The 18,503-nt window shown below is 37.2% G+C and overlaps 1 protein-coding gene across 5 annotated transcripts in view; it reads right to left on the reverse strand.

Moving 5' to 3' along the window:
* NETO2 (neuropilin and tolloid like 2) overlaps positions 1-18,503 on the reverse strand; it is a 70,902-nt gene that overhangs the window by 29,214 nt on the left and 23,185 nt on the right. For 3 of the 5 annotated variants that reach the window (XM_017337622.3, XM_017337623.3, XM_017337621.3), the window contains 3 exons: positions 15,102-15,146; positions 14,892-15,019; positions 254-482 (listed from right to left, as the gene is read on the reverse strand). In XM_017337622.3, the coding sequence (XP_017193111.1) occupies positions 254-482; positions 14,892-15,019; positions 15,102-15,146 (402 nt within the window). The remainder of the gene's footprint in view (positions 1-253; positions 483-14,891; positions 15,020-15,101; positions 15,147-18,503) is intronic. The other 2 variants (XM_008248376.4, XM_051833887.2) reach the window with 2 other exon arrangements.

Consider the following 18,503-nt stretch of genomic DNA (forward strand, 5'->3'; position numbering starts at 1 on the left):
ATTATTCTTAAGTTAGAAAATCTTGAGAAGGTTTCTCTTTCTGTAATTCTTATATACTTATACCTTTATAATGAGTTAGTATGGCAATTTTTTTTAACCCATGACAGTGAATTCCCCCGAGAAAAGACTAAAAGACTTACTTCTACATCCTCTGTGACTTACAGTTTTGTCAAAAGTTAATGTTCACTAAACATACTGTGATTGAGCAAAAAGTTATGTAAAATATCTCAATGATACAGGAATTATTACTTACGCTCCACAAAGGAAGTAAAGAGCATTCTAAATCTGCTAAGTCGACTACCTTCATCTGCCCACATTCGTATCACTCCAACTCCTGTTTTAAGCATTACGTCATTGGCCACAGTGCTGCAAAACTTGGCCTTCAGATTTTCAATAGAACTGCTTCCATCATAGACTGCAACAAAGTTTCTCTTGCATTCATTTGAGTGCTCCATTTGATAATCTAGGAACCTCAAATAAATCTGTAACATTAAAACAAAAATAGCGCTTCAAAAAAAGATAATGAGTTTTTCCTATTTCTATAATCCACAGTAAAAATGGCAGTCTAAATTATGACAGCTGACTGAAAAACATAAAAGACAAAAGGCTGAAGCTGAAGTAGTTAAAAGAAAGAGGTCTGTTTCTTTGGTTTCATAATGGAGACAAACATTAAGGAATTTGAAGTTTGTGTTTTGACTATAAAGAAAAGAAAACTTCTTCCTACATGAGGCATAACTGTCTTACCTATTTCCCCACTGTAAAAGCAATCTCAGGGTAGGTATTTTGCCTAGTGGCTAATAAGCTGGTTAAAAGGCCTACGTCCCACACAAGTGTACCTAGGCTCCATTCCTGGTTCTTGCTCTTAAACAGATTCCTGTTAACTCAAAATCTAGGAGGTAGCAGCTGACGGCCCAAGTAATTGGGTTCCTGTTATTCACGTGGGACACCTAAGATTCAGTTGCTGGCTCCCTGCCTTGGCTTCAGTTCTTTTTTCTTAGGAAAAAAGTGATCTCATGGTACTAACAAGGAAAGCCGAGTCATTCATAACTCTATTCTAACAATGTGATTAATTGATTTTTCAAAAGTAGTTTTTCTGTATATCTGAAAAACCTAAGTTTAACTGTAAGATGTGTAAAATACAGAAAGCCTGTTTGTGCTGTTACATAACCAAACTTTTTATCATATCTATAGTCTTTATAACCATACTCATTTTTATCGTAGGCTGTCCTTTCGTTTGCCGACTCTCCTGTTACACACTTAAGGTTTTTTATTTTTCCCAAAGATTTCATCCCTTAGATAACTATGTCAACATTCTCAGAGAAGATATGGACTACACTCCCCAAAGAAGCACTATTAGCATCTTCCTCATTCAAATTTTACAGACATTTTGCTACCTGGCACGAAGTTGTTTCTTAAAATACACTTGGTTTATTCTTGCTTAGAGTTCCTTTATATTGAAGTCTTAGGAGGACTTTAAGCACGAATGTCTGAAAGAACCTAATGAAGTCATTGTCATTACTATGAGTAGAGAGATTCAGGACCATCAACAGGATTATCCAGGGCAAGGATTTGAATCCAGGTTGGTCTAACTCTAAAGCTTGTGTTCTTCCCATTGCATAGTGTGCCTCACGCGTACAGACACACATCACATTCACTCGTTTGGTTCTAGTTGCTCTTATGTGACTCTACAATTTAAAGAAAATTCTAGTGAGTAAAGAATAAAAATTTTCTTTGAATTACCACTGACATCTAGTGAGTATTCATTATTTAAACTTATTCCTGAGTTAGCAGAATGCCATCACCATCCTTTAGTTGAAAGGGCTTAATAAAGCAAAAATATCACATCACATTACACATTTTTTCCCTTCTAAAATACGTTGATGGTACAAAACTAAAAGCAAGTAATTACAAAATATAGCTCTAAAAGTTAACTTTGGTTCACTGAAACAATCAGCTCGCAATTTCCATGAGAATGATGGACAATTAGTAATGAAATACAATTCCATTTCAAAACTACAAAGCTAATCAGACACAAATTTTAACATAAAAGCAGCATGTTTTCTTAAATATTTAGCAATGATTCTCATTAATTTTTCTGTAATTTATATATCTAAAACATTCTCCTCATGGTTCTATGATAGAGTCATCATCAACACTGCCTTCTCCATTAGATTATAAGGTCTTCCAATGAGAAGATCACATGCTAAATTACATCCAGTACAATTCTTGCTCATAGGAGGTGATGAGTTAGTGACTAGGTTTGTAAAATAGAATCGGTAGAACTAAGTATGGCTAAATAGTCAAGATGTCTGAAGTATTTACTTTCTGCTTTTATCTTAAAAACATGGCATTTAAAATACTCTTCAGGCCGGCGCCGCGGCTCACTAGGCTAATCCTCTGTCTGCGGCGCCGGCACACCGGGTTCTAGTCCCAGTTGGGGTGCTGGATTCTGTCCCGGCTGCTCCTCTTCCAGTCCAGCTCTCTGCTGTGGTCCGGGAGTGCAGTGGAGGATGGCCCAGGTCCTTGGGCCCTGCACCCGCATGGGAGACCAGGAGGAAGCACCGGGCTCCTGGCTTGGTATCGGCACAGTGCACAGGCCATAGAGGCCACTTGAGGGGTAAACCAAAGGAAAATGAAGACCTTTCTGTCTCTTTCTCACTAACTCTATAAAATACAATACTCTTCAAAATATTTTTTAAAAAAATCAAGACTTAAAGACAAATCATGTAACAAGATTTTTTCCTATAGGGAATAAATTAATAATTTAAACCAATTTCCAGAAAATATTCATGCTATGAATCTGACAGTTGAGATGAAAAGGCAAGGGCACAAGGGATTCTCACTCCAGATGGCATGTTACTAACACTTTTGGTCTCTTAATCCATCTCTACATCCTATCCAGGGAGGTAGAGCAAGTTATTACGATGGTGGGAAGTCTGGTCTCATTTATCCCTTTCCTTGCACTAGTGAGCAGGAAAGAAATGGATAACTTCCCATTTCCTGGGATAGTTTAGTCTAGGCTTCAGATTGAATTGGTAAGTGGGTAGTTTCTAAGGCACATTTTACTGTGTCACCCAACTGTTGACCCTACTGTACCTTCTACTGTAAAAGGGAAGCTACTGTGGACCTCCACAGGCTGACACTTCCATTTCTCAATGCAGACCTATAGTGGAGGAAAGGGATGCTATTCACTGGAGTCCCTGAGAACCCCAACAGAAATAAAATTAAATGCTCAGAAAGCTTCTACTGATAAAACAGACTAACACACTACTTTGATACTCTGCATATTCAAAACACTGATGTTTTTTAAAAATAAATTTTGAGCACATATTTTTATTATTATGAGTATCTGAGGGTTTTAACCGGTAACATCTTTTCTTTAAAATTTTAAAATAAAAATATCTTGCTCAACTTCAAAAATTAGATCACAGTCCCATCTTAACTGCATATCACATTTTTTTTTTTACATTTTTAACTTCTAAAACTTAATTTCATTAAAAATAACATTCTCCAGTAGTCAATATTCCAAATAACACTTCCAAACTAATCTATGAAAATGGAATTATCTTTTCACAAAATATTTCAATGAAGAGTAAGGTGATCCAAGAAACACCATTTGAGTTCATTTAAATTTTTAAAGTATTTAATACTAGTATTGCTGAAGCCTCCTAATTTCCCATTATTCTTCCTAACTGTGCATCTTGACTTTGATTTTTATAACTCCAACACTTTTTGATATTTTAAGTATCTATAAAAACATAACATTGTTCTGCATGTTTTAAAACCTTGTTATCAATTATAGAAACAAATCACCATTTGTCTATTCTCATACTGGTCATGTATCTTGTTTCTGCTTTTAAAATTTATACTGTTAGAAGCATTCTTGCATTCTCCTTATGCACATATATGATCTACATTGGATATACAGAATTATACATATATCCATGATTGCAGTAATCATCACTTTCAGCTTTATAAAAAATGCCAAATTATTTTCCAAAGTGATTGTAACACATTCATATTTCTAAACTAAGAGTTTCTATTACTCATTCCTTGCTGACACTTCAGAAGTTCTATTAGCATCAACCTGCACAAAAATTCTCTTGTGCTGTTACTTTGCAGTCAAAATCAACTCCAATCTTCATTCCTGGTAACCAATGGTCTGCTTCCTGTCCCGTAATTGTCACATAAATGAAATCACAGCCTATATAGCCTTTTGAGTCTAAATTCTTGTGCTTAGTACCTGAGGTTAATTTATATATTAAATTCTCATTTTATTGCTGAATGTATTTCACTATACAGATGCACCACAGTTTGTTTTCTCAACAGCTGAAGAGTATTTGGAAAACTTCCAGTTTTTTGATAGTAAACATTTACATGGAAGTTTCTTGTGTGAATGCTTTCATTTTTCCTGAGTATATGTCCAGAAGAGACTGCTGAGTCATATGGTAAATTTATAGGAAGCCAAGATATTTCCTGGTGTGCCTAAATCATTTTGCACTGCTACCAGGAATGACTCGGAGGTTCAGATGCTCTACATAGTTCCCAGTACTTGGTGTTAATTTTTAAAAAATTATGTTTATTCTAGTGGAGGGAAAAGTACTGCCAAAGGGTGGCTTTCATTTGCACTTTCATTATGACTAAATATTCAGTGAACTGCCTGCTAAAATTCTGCCCACTTTGTATGATGAGTTTTGAGTTATGGACACACAGGAGATTTACAAACACTTTCTCCAGTCCGTAACATTACTTTTCATGCAGCAGTATCTTTTCACCAAGTTTTTTTTTGTTTTGTTTTGTTTTTTTTGACAGGCAGAGTTGGATAGTGAGAGACAGAAAGGTCTTCCTTTTACCATTGGTTCAGTCCCCAAATGGCCGCTACGGCTGGTGAGTTGCAGCCGGCATGCTACACCAATCCGAAGCCAGGAGCCAGGCGCTTCCTCCTGGCCTCCCATGCGGGTGCAGGGCCCAAGGACCTGGGCCATCCTCCACTGCACTCCAGAACCACAGCAGAGAGCTGGATTGGAAGAGGAGCAGCCGGGACAGAATCTGGCGCCCCAGCTGGGACTAGAACCTGGTGTGCCGGCACCACAGACAGGAGGATTAGCCTAGTGAGCCGCAGCGCCGGCCTCACCAAGTTTTTAAAAATGAATCCAATTTATAAATTTTTCTTTTATGGTTAGTCCTTTGATGTTATATCTAATAATTGTCTAACTTGAAGATTTTCTTCTAATCAATTTATAGACCTACATCTATAGACGTCTGCCTGAGAAAGTACAGGTCAAGCAAGGTCCACTTTTCCTTGTATTTCCGATTGTCCTAGCACCATTTATTCAAGACGACCTCTTCAACCACTGAACTGCCTTCAGATCTGTCAAAAATTAATATTTGTATGAATACAATCTCTGGACTCCTTAGTCTGTTGGTCTGTTTGTCCTTTTGTCAGTACCACACTGCCTTGACTACTGAAGTAAGTTTTGAAATTTGGTAGTAAGTCTCCCACCTTTGTTCTTTCCCAAAATTATTTTGACTCTTATAACTCTCTCCCTTCCCATCAAGCTCTAGAAGCAGTGTGTCAACATCTACAAAAACATAGCTGGGAACTTGATTGGAGTTGTCTTCTCTATACGTCAAGTTTGGAAGAATTGACATTTTAGTACTATGGCGCCTCTATCAATACAAACAGTTCAACCCTGTTTACAGTTCCCCCCGCCTTCATGTTATTTTTCAGTTTACAAATGCTGCAATACTCATTTTGGGTGTGTCTTCTAAAATAGTAAGGTTTTAATTTTGAGCTTCAATTATTCATTGCTAGTATATACAAATAGGACTGATTTTTCTAGATTTTGTGTCCTGCAACCTCACTAAATAGATTCATTTGTTCCAGGAAATTTAATAGATTTTATGGCATTTTAATTTAGACAATCATGTCACCTGTAACAGAACAAATTCTCCTTTTCTTTTAAAAAGATTTGCTCAAAAGGCAGAGTTACAGAGAAAGGGAGAAACAGAGATCCCCATCTCCTGGTTTCACCTCCCAAATGGCTGCAACAGCCACGGCTGGGCCAGGCTGAGGCCAAGAGCTTCATTCAAGTCTCCCATGTGGGGGCAGGGGCCCAAGTGTTTGGGACATCTTCCCCTGCTTTCCAAGGTAAATAAGGAGCTGGATTGGAAGTAGAAAAGCCAGGCATTGGGAGTGGGATGGGATGCCAGTATTGAAGGCAGCAGGGTATTTCGTGATGCAATGCCAGCCCCTATTTCTTTCATTGCAGTCACTACGCATTTTTTCACTAGCTACCACTTCTAATGTGGTGTCAAATAGGAGTGAGTTTGCAACCTATTGTGAAGGAAAGACTTTAGGTTTTATCACAACGTATGGTGTTATCTGTCCATTAATAAGGTTTGTTAGCTGTAATGCTTTAGATGCCCTTTATCAGGTTATGGAAGTCCTCTGTTAGTACTTTTCTGAGGATTTTCTCATGGATGGGTTTTAAATTTTAACTAATAAAAAAGATTATTTTATCCTCTAGTCTATTTATAGGGTGAATTACACTGAATCTTGCAATTCTGAACTAGCTTTGCTTCTCTGGGATAAATCACACTTGGCTGTGATGCTTACTGTTTATATTGCTTGATTAATTTGCTAATATTTTGTTGTAGATTTTTGCATCTATTTCCTTAAACACCAATCAGTTTTCTTGCTATATCTATGGTATCATGGTAATATGTTTAATTAGTTTGGAAATATATCTTCCAATTTCCTGAAAAATTGTGAAAGACTAATGTATGCTCTTAAATTTTCAGTACAACCTGCCGGTGAATCCCATAGCCTTGGGGTTTTGTTAGATTTTTTGTTTTGGATAAGTATAGAATGATTCATGTTACATATTTCTGAGCAGTGTAGCATTTGAGGAATTTGTCCATTTCACCTAGTCATCTGACTTTGAGCAAAAGCTGTCCTAGTTTAAGAAATGATTCTTTGTTCTCTTAAAGTTTTTTTATAATTCCACTATCTGGATCCTGCTAGGGCTGGGATCTGTGGAATGTCTTTCATTTAAGAATTAAGCATATTTTCCTGGTTCTTTGTATGTAGATAAATTTGCTTCAGAAATTTGAGAGGGAGCATGCAAACACATGCACTTACATCCACTGGGTTACTCCTTAAATGTCTACAACAGCTGTGTCCAAAACTGGAGCTGGCAAGGCAATCCTGGTTTCCTATGTGGATTACAGGAATCCAGCTATTATCAAAGATTTCATTTCATTTTATTTGAAAGACACCATTACAGAGAGACATAGTCAGAAACCTTTCATCTGATGATTCAATCCTCAACTGGCTGTAATGGCTACAGCTGGGTTGACCTGAAGCCAGGATCCAAGACATATTCTTTTGGGTCTCCCACTTGGGTGCAGGGGACAAAAGTACTTGGGCCATCCTCTGTTGCTTTCCCATGCCCATTAGCAGAGAGACGTATCTGAAGTGGAATAGCTGAGTCTTGAACTGGTGAACATATGGATCCTGGTGCTGAAGGCAGTGGCTTTACCCAGACACTACAGCAAGGACCCCTATAATCATTTTAGAATATTTATTTGAAAGGCAGAGTTAGGGAGAGACATATCTTCCACCCACTGGTTCACTCCCTCAAATGGATGCAATGGCCAGAGCTGGGTGAGTTCAAAACCAGGAGCTTCTTCTGGGACTCCCATGTAGGTGCAGGGGCCCAAGTATTTGGGTCATCTGCTGCTGCTTTCCCAGACACATTACCAGGGAGCTGGATTGGAAGTAGAGCAGTTGAGACTTGAACTGACACCTACATGGGATGCCAGTGTTGCATTTGGTGACTTTACTTGCTATACCACAATGCTGGGCCCTGAAATCAAACTATTTGGGCCACCACCAGTACCTCCCACAATCTACTCTGGAGGGAAGCTGGAGACTGGAGCCAGAACTGGGAAGTGAACTCAAGCACTCTGATGTGGGATGTGGATATCTTTAACTGCTAGTTTAAACACTTGTACTTTTTTATTGCATCCTGGTGCTATGGTTTACATACTTTGAGTACATCCCCCAAATGTTCATAAGCCAGAAGCTTGGTCCTTAGTATGGCAATGTTGATAGTGGAGTGTGGAAGATGACTAAGTCATTAGGGGGTACTGCCTTTGAAAGGGATTAATGTAGATCTCACAAGGAACCAATTAGGTCAGTACAGTTGTTATAAAAACAGCAATCAGTACCACATTGAGTAAGAGTTGCAAAAGTGGTCACACTTGTCTTATTCCAGATCAGAAGGGAAAAGCTTTCAGCTTCCCCCCTATTCAGTATAACATTGGCTGTTGGTTTATCATATATAGACTTTTGAGCAATGTGCCTTCTACATCTAATTTCAGGAGGGTTTATACCATGAAGGTTTTTGAATCCTATCAAATGCTTTCTCTGCATCTACTGAGATGACCATATGGCTTTTATTCTTCATTCTATTGACGCGATTTATGTTTATTGATTTGCAAATGTTGAAGCACCCTTGCATCTTTGGGATAAATTCTACTTGATCGTGATACATGGTTTTTTTTTTTGTGTGTGTGTGGTTTTGGATTAGATTTGCTAGTATCTTGTTGAGAATTTCTGCATCTATGTTCATTAAGGATATAGCTTTGTACTTTTCATATCATGTCTTTGGTTTTGGTATCAAAATACTGCTGGCCTTATAAAAACAGTTTGGCAGACCTCCCTCCTGTTCAATATTTTGGAATAGTTTGAAAAGTATTGAAGTTATTTCTTGTTTTAAAGAGTTCAGTAGCAAAATTATCAGGTCCTGGACTTTTCCTTGATGGAAGACTGCTGAATACTCCTTCGATGTCATTCCTTGTTATGTGTGTTTAGGTTGACTATATCTTCTTGATTTAATCTTGGTGGGGTATATGAATCCAGAAATTCACCCATTGCTTTGAGGTTTTCCAGTTTATCAGCATTTAGTTCTTCATAGTAGTTTCTTATGGTCCTTTGTATTTCAGTGATGTTGGTTGTAATGTCTCCTTTTTCATATATAATTCTGAACTTTTTTCTTTTTGTTAGTCTGCCTAGAGGTTTATCTATTTTGTTTACTTTCTCAAAAATAATTGTTGATCTTGTGTAATTTTTTTAGTTTCAATTTATTTCTGTTCTGATCCTATTTCTCATCTGTCGATTTTTGGTTTGGTTTGTCTTTATCTATGTCTTCAAGATGTATCATTAGATCTTTCATTTCAGACATTTTATTTTAATGTAAGCAATGAATACTATAAAATTTCCTTTTAATACTACTTTTGCTGTATCCCACAGGTTTAGATGTTGTGTTCTCATTTTAATTTATTTCAAGAAAGTTTGACTTCCTTTTTAATTTCTTTAATGATCCATAGCATGCTGTTTAATTTCCATGTATTTAAGAGTATTCTTTGGTTCTTCTCAATGTTGAGTTCTAGCTTTATTTCTTTATGGTCTGAGAAGTCCCATAGTATGATTTCAATTTTTAAATTTGCTAAGACTTGATTTGTAGCCCAATATGTGGTCTATCCTAGAAAATGTTTCTTCCATGTGGGAGTTAAAATTTAAAACAAAAAAAGAAATGTCCATGTCTATCAATATTACAGCAAATACAGTTTTGTAAAACTATGTTTTATACCTTTGTCAAATGAATAGTTAAGAATGCTATACTACTATAGTTTTAATGATCTGTGATTACTTTAAAACTTACTATATATGGGTGAAATCATTTTTCCATTTAATTATTATTTATCACCACTGTGTGTAGTCCCACTAAACTAGGGTATTTTTACTTTTTACACTTATCCGGTGAGGCATTAAGCTTTCATACTGTAAAAAATTTTAAATGTTATCTCAAAAGCTAAGAAAAAATGGTAGAAGGGAGATGGGGGAGTGAGGAAGGGAGGGAGGAAGAGAGGAAATGAAAACCATTATGTTCTTAGAATTATATCTACAAATCACATTGAATCTATTAAAAAACAATTAAAATATTTAAAATAAAATTTAGAAAGTAAAAAGAGCAACCACGGCCTGAGTCTCTCTTGCCCCCTCTCATTGTGTGACTGCCATCTCCTTCACACACGCATTCTCACTATCTTCCATTTGATGATGTAGCCAAAAGGTCTTCAAAGTCTGAACCAAGGGGCTTACATGTAAGACCTTTGACTTCCAGCTTCCACAGCTGTGATAAAAATAAACCTATTTACCCATTACTTGCTTCAGGGATCTTGTTATAGTAATACAAAGTAGATTAATATTTCTGGACATTCTGAATACCATATTGTGAGATTCTGGATTCTACTAAGTCCATGGAAGCTGTTGATATTTGTTCTTTGTATTGTTTCACCAGGCAATCAACTGAGGTTTGGACAAGTTTTGTCTCACTTTGTGGGGGTGGGAGTCCCAATGCTGGTTCAGTTTTCAAAGTCTTTGGTGGTCTGGGGCTTGCCCTGGTCATATGCCACACTAAGAGATTTCAATGGTGGTTTGTTGTAATTTGGTTCTCAATGTGTTTATTACATATCTCTGGATATATTCTATGTCTATCCATGTCCATAATGCTTTCCCTTTTCCTGTTCATTCTACAAGACTCAACTCGACACTCTCTAGATAACAGTCTCCTTTTCATATTTCCTTTGGCCAGAAAGACAAGGTTTCCTCAAGGTTTTAGCTTCCCACCCTGTTACAATTTCTGAATGACAGGAGAGAAAAATAGGGATTTCTTCCATATTCTTCAGATATCACCATCTTAGGCTGTTTACAAATATATTAAAGTGTAATCATAATATTCTCCTAGGATAATCAAACACTTTCATTATGGAAAATTTTAAACACTCAAAAGCAGACAAAATACATTCCCGTGTACCTATCCCCAAAGCTTAGCCAATCTTATTTTATCTTACATTTGTGTACCTTATAGAGACAATTCTAAGACACTTAATCATTTCATCTGTTAATAGTTTCATATGTATCACCAAAGCCACTTACAAAAATATCCACTACCCTATTAATGAACTAAGCAAATGAGGAACTTAGCATGAAATACTACTCAGAGTTCAAGTTTTAAAATATAATTATTTCCCTCCATTTATAAATGTTTGAATCTGTAAGTTCACTTAATTGTTATCTCTTATAATAAATCTATGGATTCTCCTGTGTTTTTCTTTAAGATTTACTTATTTGAAAGGCAGAGTTACAAAGAGAGGGACAGGCAGAAAGAGATCTTCCATCCACTGGTTCACTCCCCAAATGGCTTCAACAGCCAGTCTTTCGCCCTTTTCTGTGTTTCATCTCCCCCTCCCACCTTGCTCATTTATTCAGTGAAGAAACATTCAGGCTTTTTCTCTTGTGTTCAGTAGGCCTACTTCATAGTTGGTTGATCTTATATAGTTTTAAATCTTTGCTGTTGTTGACTTATGTTGACATTTTCTATCTTCCATATGTGCTTCTGTTTTCCTACATAAATCTTGCCAGAAGTTTGCCTACTGGTAGCTTTTACAAAGAACAAGCTTTTAGTTTTGTTGATGCTTTCTTTTGGTATCTTTCCTTTAAATTTCTGCCATTGTGCTAATATCCTTTACTTTCACTGGATTTATCATTCTTTTAAATTCTTAAGTTGCACCTGAAGTCATTAAGTATCAAAATTTTTTGTCTATTAAAGGAAGCATTTGTGGTCATAAAATTCCTCAAAGTACTATAACTATATCCCACAATTTTTTTGAGATGTATTTTTATTACTGAATGTTAAGAGTATTGAAATTTCCATCCTAACTTCTCTGTGAGGTATGAATTACTCAGTATATTAAATGTCCAAACATAGGAGGTTTTAACGTATGTAATTTCTTGCTGATTCCTAGTTTGTTTGTCAGAATGCCCTGAAAATCATTGTTATATGTTCAAACTTCCTTTGACAGTCCAGTGTACAGATCAGTTTTGAGAAATATTTCATATATGCTGTAGAGAGTGCACTGTCTAGATGTAAGGAATAAAATATCATGCCATTCAGATATATTGTGTTGTTTTTGAGCCCATTTTTTTATGTTTGATCTAATTACTGAGAGGCGAAAAATTATCTACTGTAATTGTGGATTTATCAATTTTCCCAGCAATCATTCATTTCATATTTTTTGAGGCTGTAATATTTAAAAAGTTATTTTATCTTTCTTGTGAATTACTGATATTCATGAATTCTATTTTAATAATTATATCAGTTCTTTTGATATCTGCCTGGTATTCCTTTTCTATTTTGTATTTTCAAATTTTCCTGTAAACAGGATATATTTGGATTTTAACTACAGCATTCGGTTCATTTACCATTTTTTCCCAGAAATACCTTAATTTTGCCCTCAGTTTTGGATTAGAGTTTAGCAGGCTATGAAAATGTATATTAAGAGCTAATTTTTCTCTCAGTACTTCAAAGATACTATCCTACTGTCTTTGGACTTCCATTTTTGAAGAGATTTTTTTATTTTGAAAGTTAGAGTTACAGAAAGGGGGAGAGGGCAGAACTTTCATCCACTGGTTCACTCCCTAGATGGCTGCAAAGGGAGGAACTGGGACAGGTTGAAGCCAGGAGTGTCATCTGGGTCTCCCATATAGGTGGCAGAGGCCCAAACCCTTGGGCCATCTTCTACTGCTTTTCCTAGTCCATTGGCAGGGAGCTGGATCTGAGGCAGGGGAGCCGGCACATGAACTGGAGTGCATGTGGGATGAGCTGGCCCCTGGACTTCTATTTAACTAGTGATATTTCTAGGGTCAATCTAAATAGCATCCCTTTGTAGGAAATCTTCCTCCCCACCCCCTGCTTGTTTTAAAAGTGCCTCTGCCTTGGGGTCCAATGTAAGAGGGTAGCACAGGGCCGGTGTTATGGTGTAGTGGGTAAAGCCTGCCGCCTACAGTGCTGGCATCCCATATGGGTGCCAGTTTGAGTCCCGGCTGCTCTACTTCTGATCCAACTCTCTGCTCTGGCCTGGGAAAGCAGTGGAAGATGGCCCAAGTGCTTGGGCCCCTGCACCCTCATGGGAGACCTGGCAGAAGCTCCTGGCTCCTGGCTTTGGATTGGTGGAGCTCAAGCCATTGTGGACAATTAGGGAGTGAACCAGTGGATGAAGACCTCTCTCTGCCTCTCCTTCTGTGTAACTGCAACTTTCAAATAAATAAATCTGTAAAAAAAGAAAAAAAAAAAAGGAGGTATAACTTAAAAACAATTTTTTTCCTGCTTGGAGTCATTGTTTGTCATGTCTGTAATCCTTGAAATTTTTCTTAAGAACAAAATGTCACTCCTTCTCAGCACTACTTTTTAGGTAATTTCTTCAGATGTATTTTTCAGTAACTATACTTTGCAAGAAATCTCTTGCCACAGAGCCAAGAGGGGGATTCCTATGAAGGAACTGCCCAATAACTATACTTTTAACTTATGGACATTCTCTTTGGGTTTTAAATGTGCCTGGTAATTATTATCTCTCATCATTTTGTTTCTTACTTACAGGATATTGAAAACATTTAAGTTCTTGAGGATCTAAGAAATTTGTTATGTTTGCTACTCTTCTTCATAGTGGGTTATGAACAGAGACGTTTTCTCATTTTGAGTTGTAAGCTTACTTTCTGCAGTATTTATTAATGGAAATGTTGTAGACTACTGTGTTATTTGAAATTTTTGTCATACACCTCCAAAATTTTTCAGCCCAGAACCATTTTGTTGTTTTTCGCTCTTAGTGGTTCCTGGATTGAGTAGAAATGTAAATTTATACCCTAGACCTTGATAAAGGCAGGTTTCTAGGTATAAAGTCTTAAGGGAGACTCCAGCTTTATCCCAACCCTGACAAAAGGCCTGAAAAACAAGTTTGTCATCAACACGTACTAGCGGACTTTCTTTTTCCTGTTCTATCCTTTCATGTTCTAGCTTTGAGGGTTCCAGCTTTACGTGAAGGAGTCAAAAAGGTCATAGGAATTTAGGCCTCCCCACCCCTTCCCACTTTCAGTGTGTATATTAAAACCAAGCTCCTGGCATATCTGCCTCTGGCAGTAACAACAAGTTACCAAAATCAGCCAAGGGAATCTGTAACATCAATTTCAGTTTAAATGCTCTAATTCACAGTTATGTCTATTTCTAGACCGTAAGAATTATTCTTTTTGGAACTTACATATGCATTTAAAGTGATATTTATACAATGTTTCCAGGTGCTTTTTGTAACAGATAAGTTTTTTGGTTATCTAGAGTATTACCAAGATTGTAAATCTGATTTTCATGATTCTTTAAAGGGATGTTCTCACAAGTCTCATCCCATCTGCTTTTTACATACATATACATTAAATGTAATTTTAACCCTGTTGATATTCGTAGAAAAATTAATTAAAAGCAGAAAGCAAAAGTAGCTAGCAATCTCAATCCGTCAGAGTTAGTGAAAAACATAACAGTACTTTTCAATAGAACACTCCATGAGTAGCCAAAAATAGCACAGTAAGAAAAGAGAATTCTCAACAGGTTTGTGTTTTATACTGCTAAGGCTAAATTTGTGACCTTTGAAAAGATACCTTAACCTCAAGCAGTTTAGTTTTCTTCCTCATAAAATAAGGTTTTTATGAATCCATACTGATCAATATCTGTACTCAGAAATTAGGAATCCACAGATTTTAAGAATCTTGATCTTTTAAGATTAAGATACTCAATCTATGTGTATATTTCTGAACTTTTGATTTCAGCTTATTTAAATATAACATTGATCTTAACAGTATCCCCCAAAGTTACTAATTTTTAAAAACTTGTAATATCAGTTTATGGAATAAATATTTACAAAAAGTGAAATAATATATCTTGCAAATTATATTTCATCATGTATGTTCTCTGAAGTGACTCATTACATAGCAATACCTTAGCTTTTGGAGTAGCCTTAATTGTCCATATGCAATCAACTGCTTGGCCAGGTTTTGTTTTTTCTTCTTGTTCTACCTGACTAGAACGTACTATTCCATCAGCTCCCGAGAGCTCAAACTGGCAATCTGGAAAAAATAAATGAATGATGTTGAAAGGAAAATAAGAATTATCAAAAAAATCATGGGAAAAAGAGGTGATATACTAAACCTGGGATGGGATTTAAAATACCTCCTAGGTAGGTAAAATCTGGATCTGCAACAGAAAAAAGAAGAAAGTTGTTGGTATTGAAATAGTTACTTCATAGCTCAACATCTTAAGTTACTTCTAAAGCTCCATTAAACAGCAAGGTAAGAGAAACTTTCACTGATGTAGCATACATACTGGCCATTTTATGAGCTCACTTAAAATTTTAATACCATAATAAATTAAAAATGTATTTATGCTACTTGAAAACTCCAACTGTCAAAGGAGTAGCTAGAACACCAATGGATGAACAGATTTTAAAAAGTATAAAAATACAGTGGAATGCTATTCAACCATAAAAAGGAATAAAATACTTTTTTGCTGAATCATATTAAATTTACCTCCTAAATTTTTACTTAAATGGATGGTAATTGTTGCAACACTCCATGAATGTACTTAATGCCAATGAACTGTAAACCAGGAAATGACAGAGTAAACTGGTGAAATATATATTCCACTACAATAAAAATAAATCTTTAAAAATTTAAAGCTTTGGTATTTTAAAATTATGTGAAAATCAGATAAGAAGCATGTATGTCAAATTTCCAGAATGAAAACACTGATGCATAGTCTCAGAATCTTTAGCCCGGGGCTAACCTTGCTGCATTCTTCATAAAACTGCTAACTTTAATTTCAGATATTGTAGGAAGTTATCAAACTACATATTGAAAAAAGGTGGGAAATGTCATTAGCTTAATTTACATTTGATTGTTTAAACTTAAAACTAAACCCCATCCTTGCTAAAAAGGAACAACCAATATACATTTCATACTAGATCTTTTCCTGAGAAATGTCAAAGAGAAATTTAAATTTGAAACAGTATCAGTGGAGGCGGAAACCCACCAGTACTACTTGGTAAATTAATCAGAATCTCTGTATGTAGGCAAGAATTCTGGAACACAGTATTACTGCATTGAAATTTCCATAATTATATCAGTTACTTCCTGAATGTAACAATTCACTAAGCCTCTATGTCAACAAATATCACCAACAGGTTACAGAATTTCATTTAAAAGTGCTAATTTCTCATTGCTGCTATTAGGTTTTGGAAAAAGTTGCAATCTAGTCCTGGGTTTGCTTTTATAAGTGATCCAAGAAAATCATTTAATCACTGTCTTCTCATCTATATAATGGAGTATTTTATTCTGACATTTCTGTCATTAGCTTAAAATTATGGTGTGCACAGAAACTGAGGCATTATAAAATGAAAATAAATGGTAAAAAGTCTAGAAAACCTAAGTATTTTATAATTTGTATTTGACTACATACTATATAAAGTTGTTCTCATTTAAAATTAATGGAAAAGGAGCAGCTGGGACTAGAACCAGTGCCCATATGGGATGCCAACACCACAGGCAGAGGATTAACCTACTGTGCCTCTGCGCCGGCCCCCTGGTAATTAGATTTTAGTCAATTTTCTAAATCACAGAGATACCAATATGTAGTGGTTATTTGCTTGTTTTCATATTAGATTGAAGCTCTCCTGTGTCAACTGGCCACAGCCAGGGCAGCAACTAGGCAAGGCAAATTCAAAATGTTTGTAAAATCTGGCCTACTTATCAACATTTCCATTGTGTTTACCATCACCAGTCATCTGGACTAGGGGAGTAAACCAATGGAATAATAAAGACCCAATTCGTAATAATGTATGTAGCATTTAGTTTGACTGGCTCAAGGCTTTTCCCTCACACTCCTACGAGGAAACATAAGTTGCTTCTCTTTTTAGAGACAGAGACAATGCCACCTACTGGATTGCTCCCTAAATGTCCATAACAACTGGATCTGGACCAGGGCCAGAGCCAGGATCCAGGAACTCAATCCAGGTCCCCTACGAGTGGCAGGGACCTAAGCACCCGCACCATCACCTGCTGCCTCCCAGGGTGTGCACTGGCAGGAAACTGGACTCAGAACCGCAGTTGGGACTCAGAACCAGGGACTTCAATGTGGGATGTGGGTTTCTTGACTGGTAAGTCAAACACCCATCCCAGTTATCTCCTTTTGAGATCATTACTGCCACCCTGTACACCTAATGAAGGACTTCACAAGCCCATACTTTTTTTTTTGGTTAAGATTTATTTATTAGAAAGGCAGAAACAGGGAGAGAGTGGTCTCTCATCTGCTGTTTCACTTCCCAGATGGCCACCACAGCCAGAGCTATGCCGTTTTGGAGCCAGGAGCTTCTTCTGCGTCTCCCACATGGTTGCAGGGCCCGAGGGCTTTGGCCACCTTCCACTGCTTTCCCAGGCCATCGCAGAGAGCTGGATTGGAGGAGCAGCAGCCAGGATTCAAACCAGCGTGCATTTGCGTTGCTGGCACTGCAGGCAGTGGCTTTAACCACCGCGCCACAGCGCCAGCCCCAGCCCATACTCTTCAACGGAACCTTCCTGCAAGGAATTCATTACTATCATACAACATTATACTAACTAGATCAAATATTTTTAATAGCCCACTCCCAGGAGATCACTCATAAAGCCTGAAGCTTGGAGACAACAATTATCGGAAAAAACACCAACTTAAAGATTCTCTACAACTCCACTGGACAAAACCTTTTTTGGTTTCCCTAATTAACTTGTGCAGCTAATTAGAAGGGGTAGACTCATGGATTCACATTTCTTGTTTTGAAAAAAGACCACTGGGGCTGGCGCCGTGGCGCAGGTTAATTCTCTGCCTGCAGTGCCGGCATCCCATATGGGAGTTGATTCTAGTCCTGGCTGCTCCTCTTCCAATCCAGCTCTCTGCTACAGCTTGAGAAAGCAGGAGATGGCCCAAATGCCTGGTCTCCCTGCATGGGAAACCAGGAAAAAGCACTTGGCTCCAGGCTTTGGGTCGGCACAGCTCCAGCCGCTGTGGCCATTTGGGGAGTGAACCAATGGAAGGAAGACCTTTCTCTTTTTCCCCCCTCTCACTGTCTGTAACTCTACCTCCCAAATAAATAATCTAAAAAAATTAATTACTAGATTTCAGAAGAGTCATTTGGTAGGGGAAAATGATGGATGGGCACATAAAATAGCTTCCTGGGGGGTATGATCGGGACACTTGAGCAACAGTGGCTGAAGGTGTCCAGAATTAATGCTGTCTGCATTGGACCATTTAGTAAGTATTCCAATGGGAGATTCATGGATAAAGCTTAAAATTTCCTTCTGTGGGTGGGAGAATGGGGTGTGAACTTGGGGCTACCTAAAGATATCCATTTTCATCAAAACAATAGCCCTGTTCTCTCTTGTGATCCTAAGAGTGGCTTGGGCCTTTATTAACCTGTAATGCAGGCTTTGAGAAACAGTGGAAAATAGGGGAGCCTTCAGAGACATAAAGGTCTCTTTAAGGTGGCCTGTGGGGAGCAACTGAGACTAAATTACTGGAACTAAG

The sequence above is a fragment of the Oryctolagus cuniculus genome, chromosome 18, assembly GCF_964237555.1.
Source record: "Oryctolagus cuniculus chromosome 18, mOryCun1.1, whole genome shotgun sequence".
In the NCBI taxonomy this organism is placed as follows: Eukaryota; Metazoa; Chordata; class Mammalia; order Lagomorpha; family Leporidae; genus Oryctolagus; species Oryctolagus cuniculus.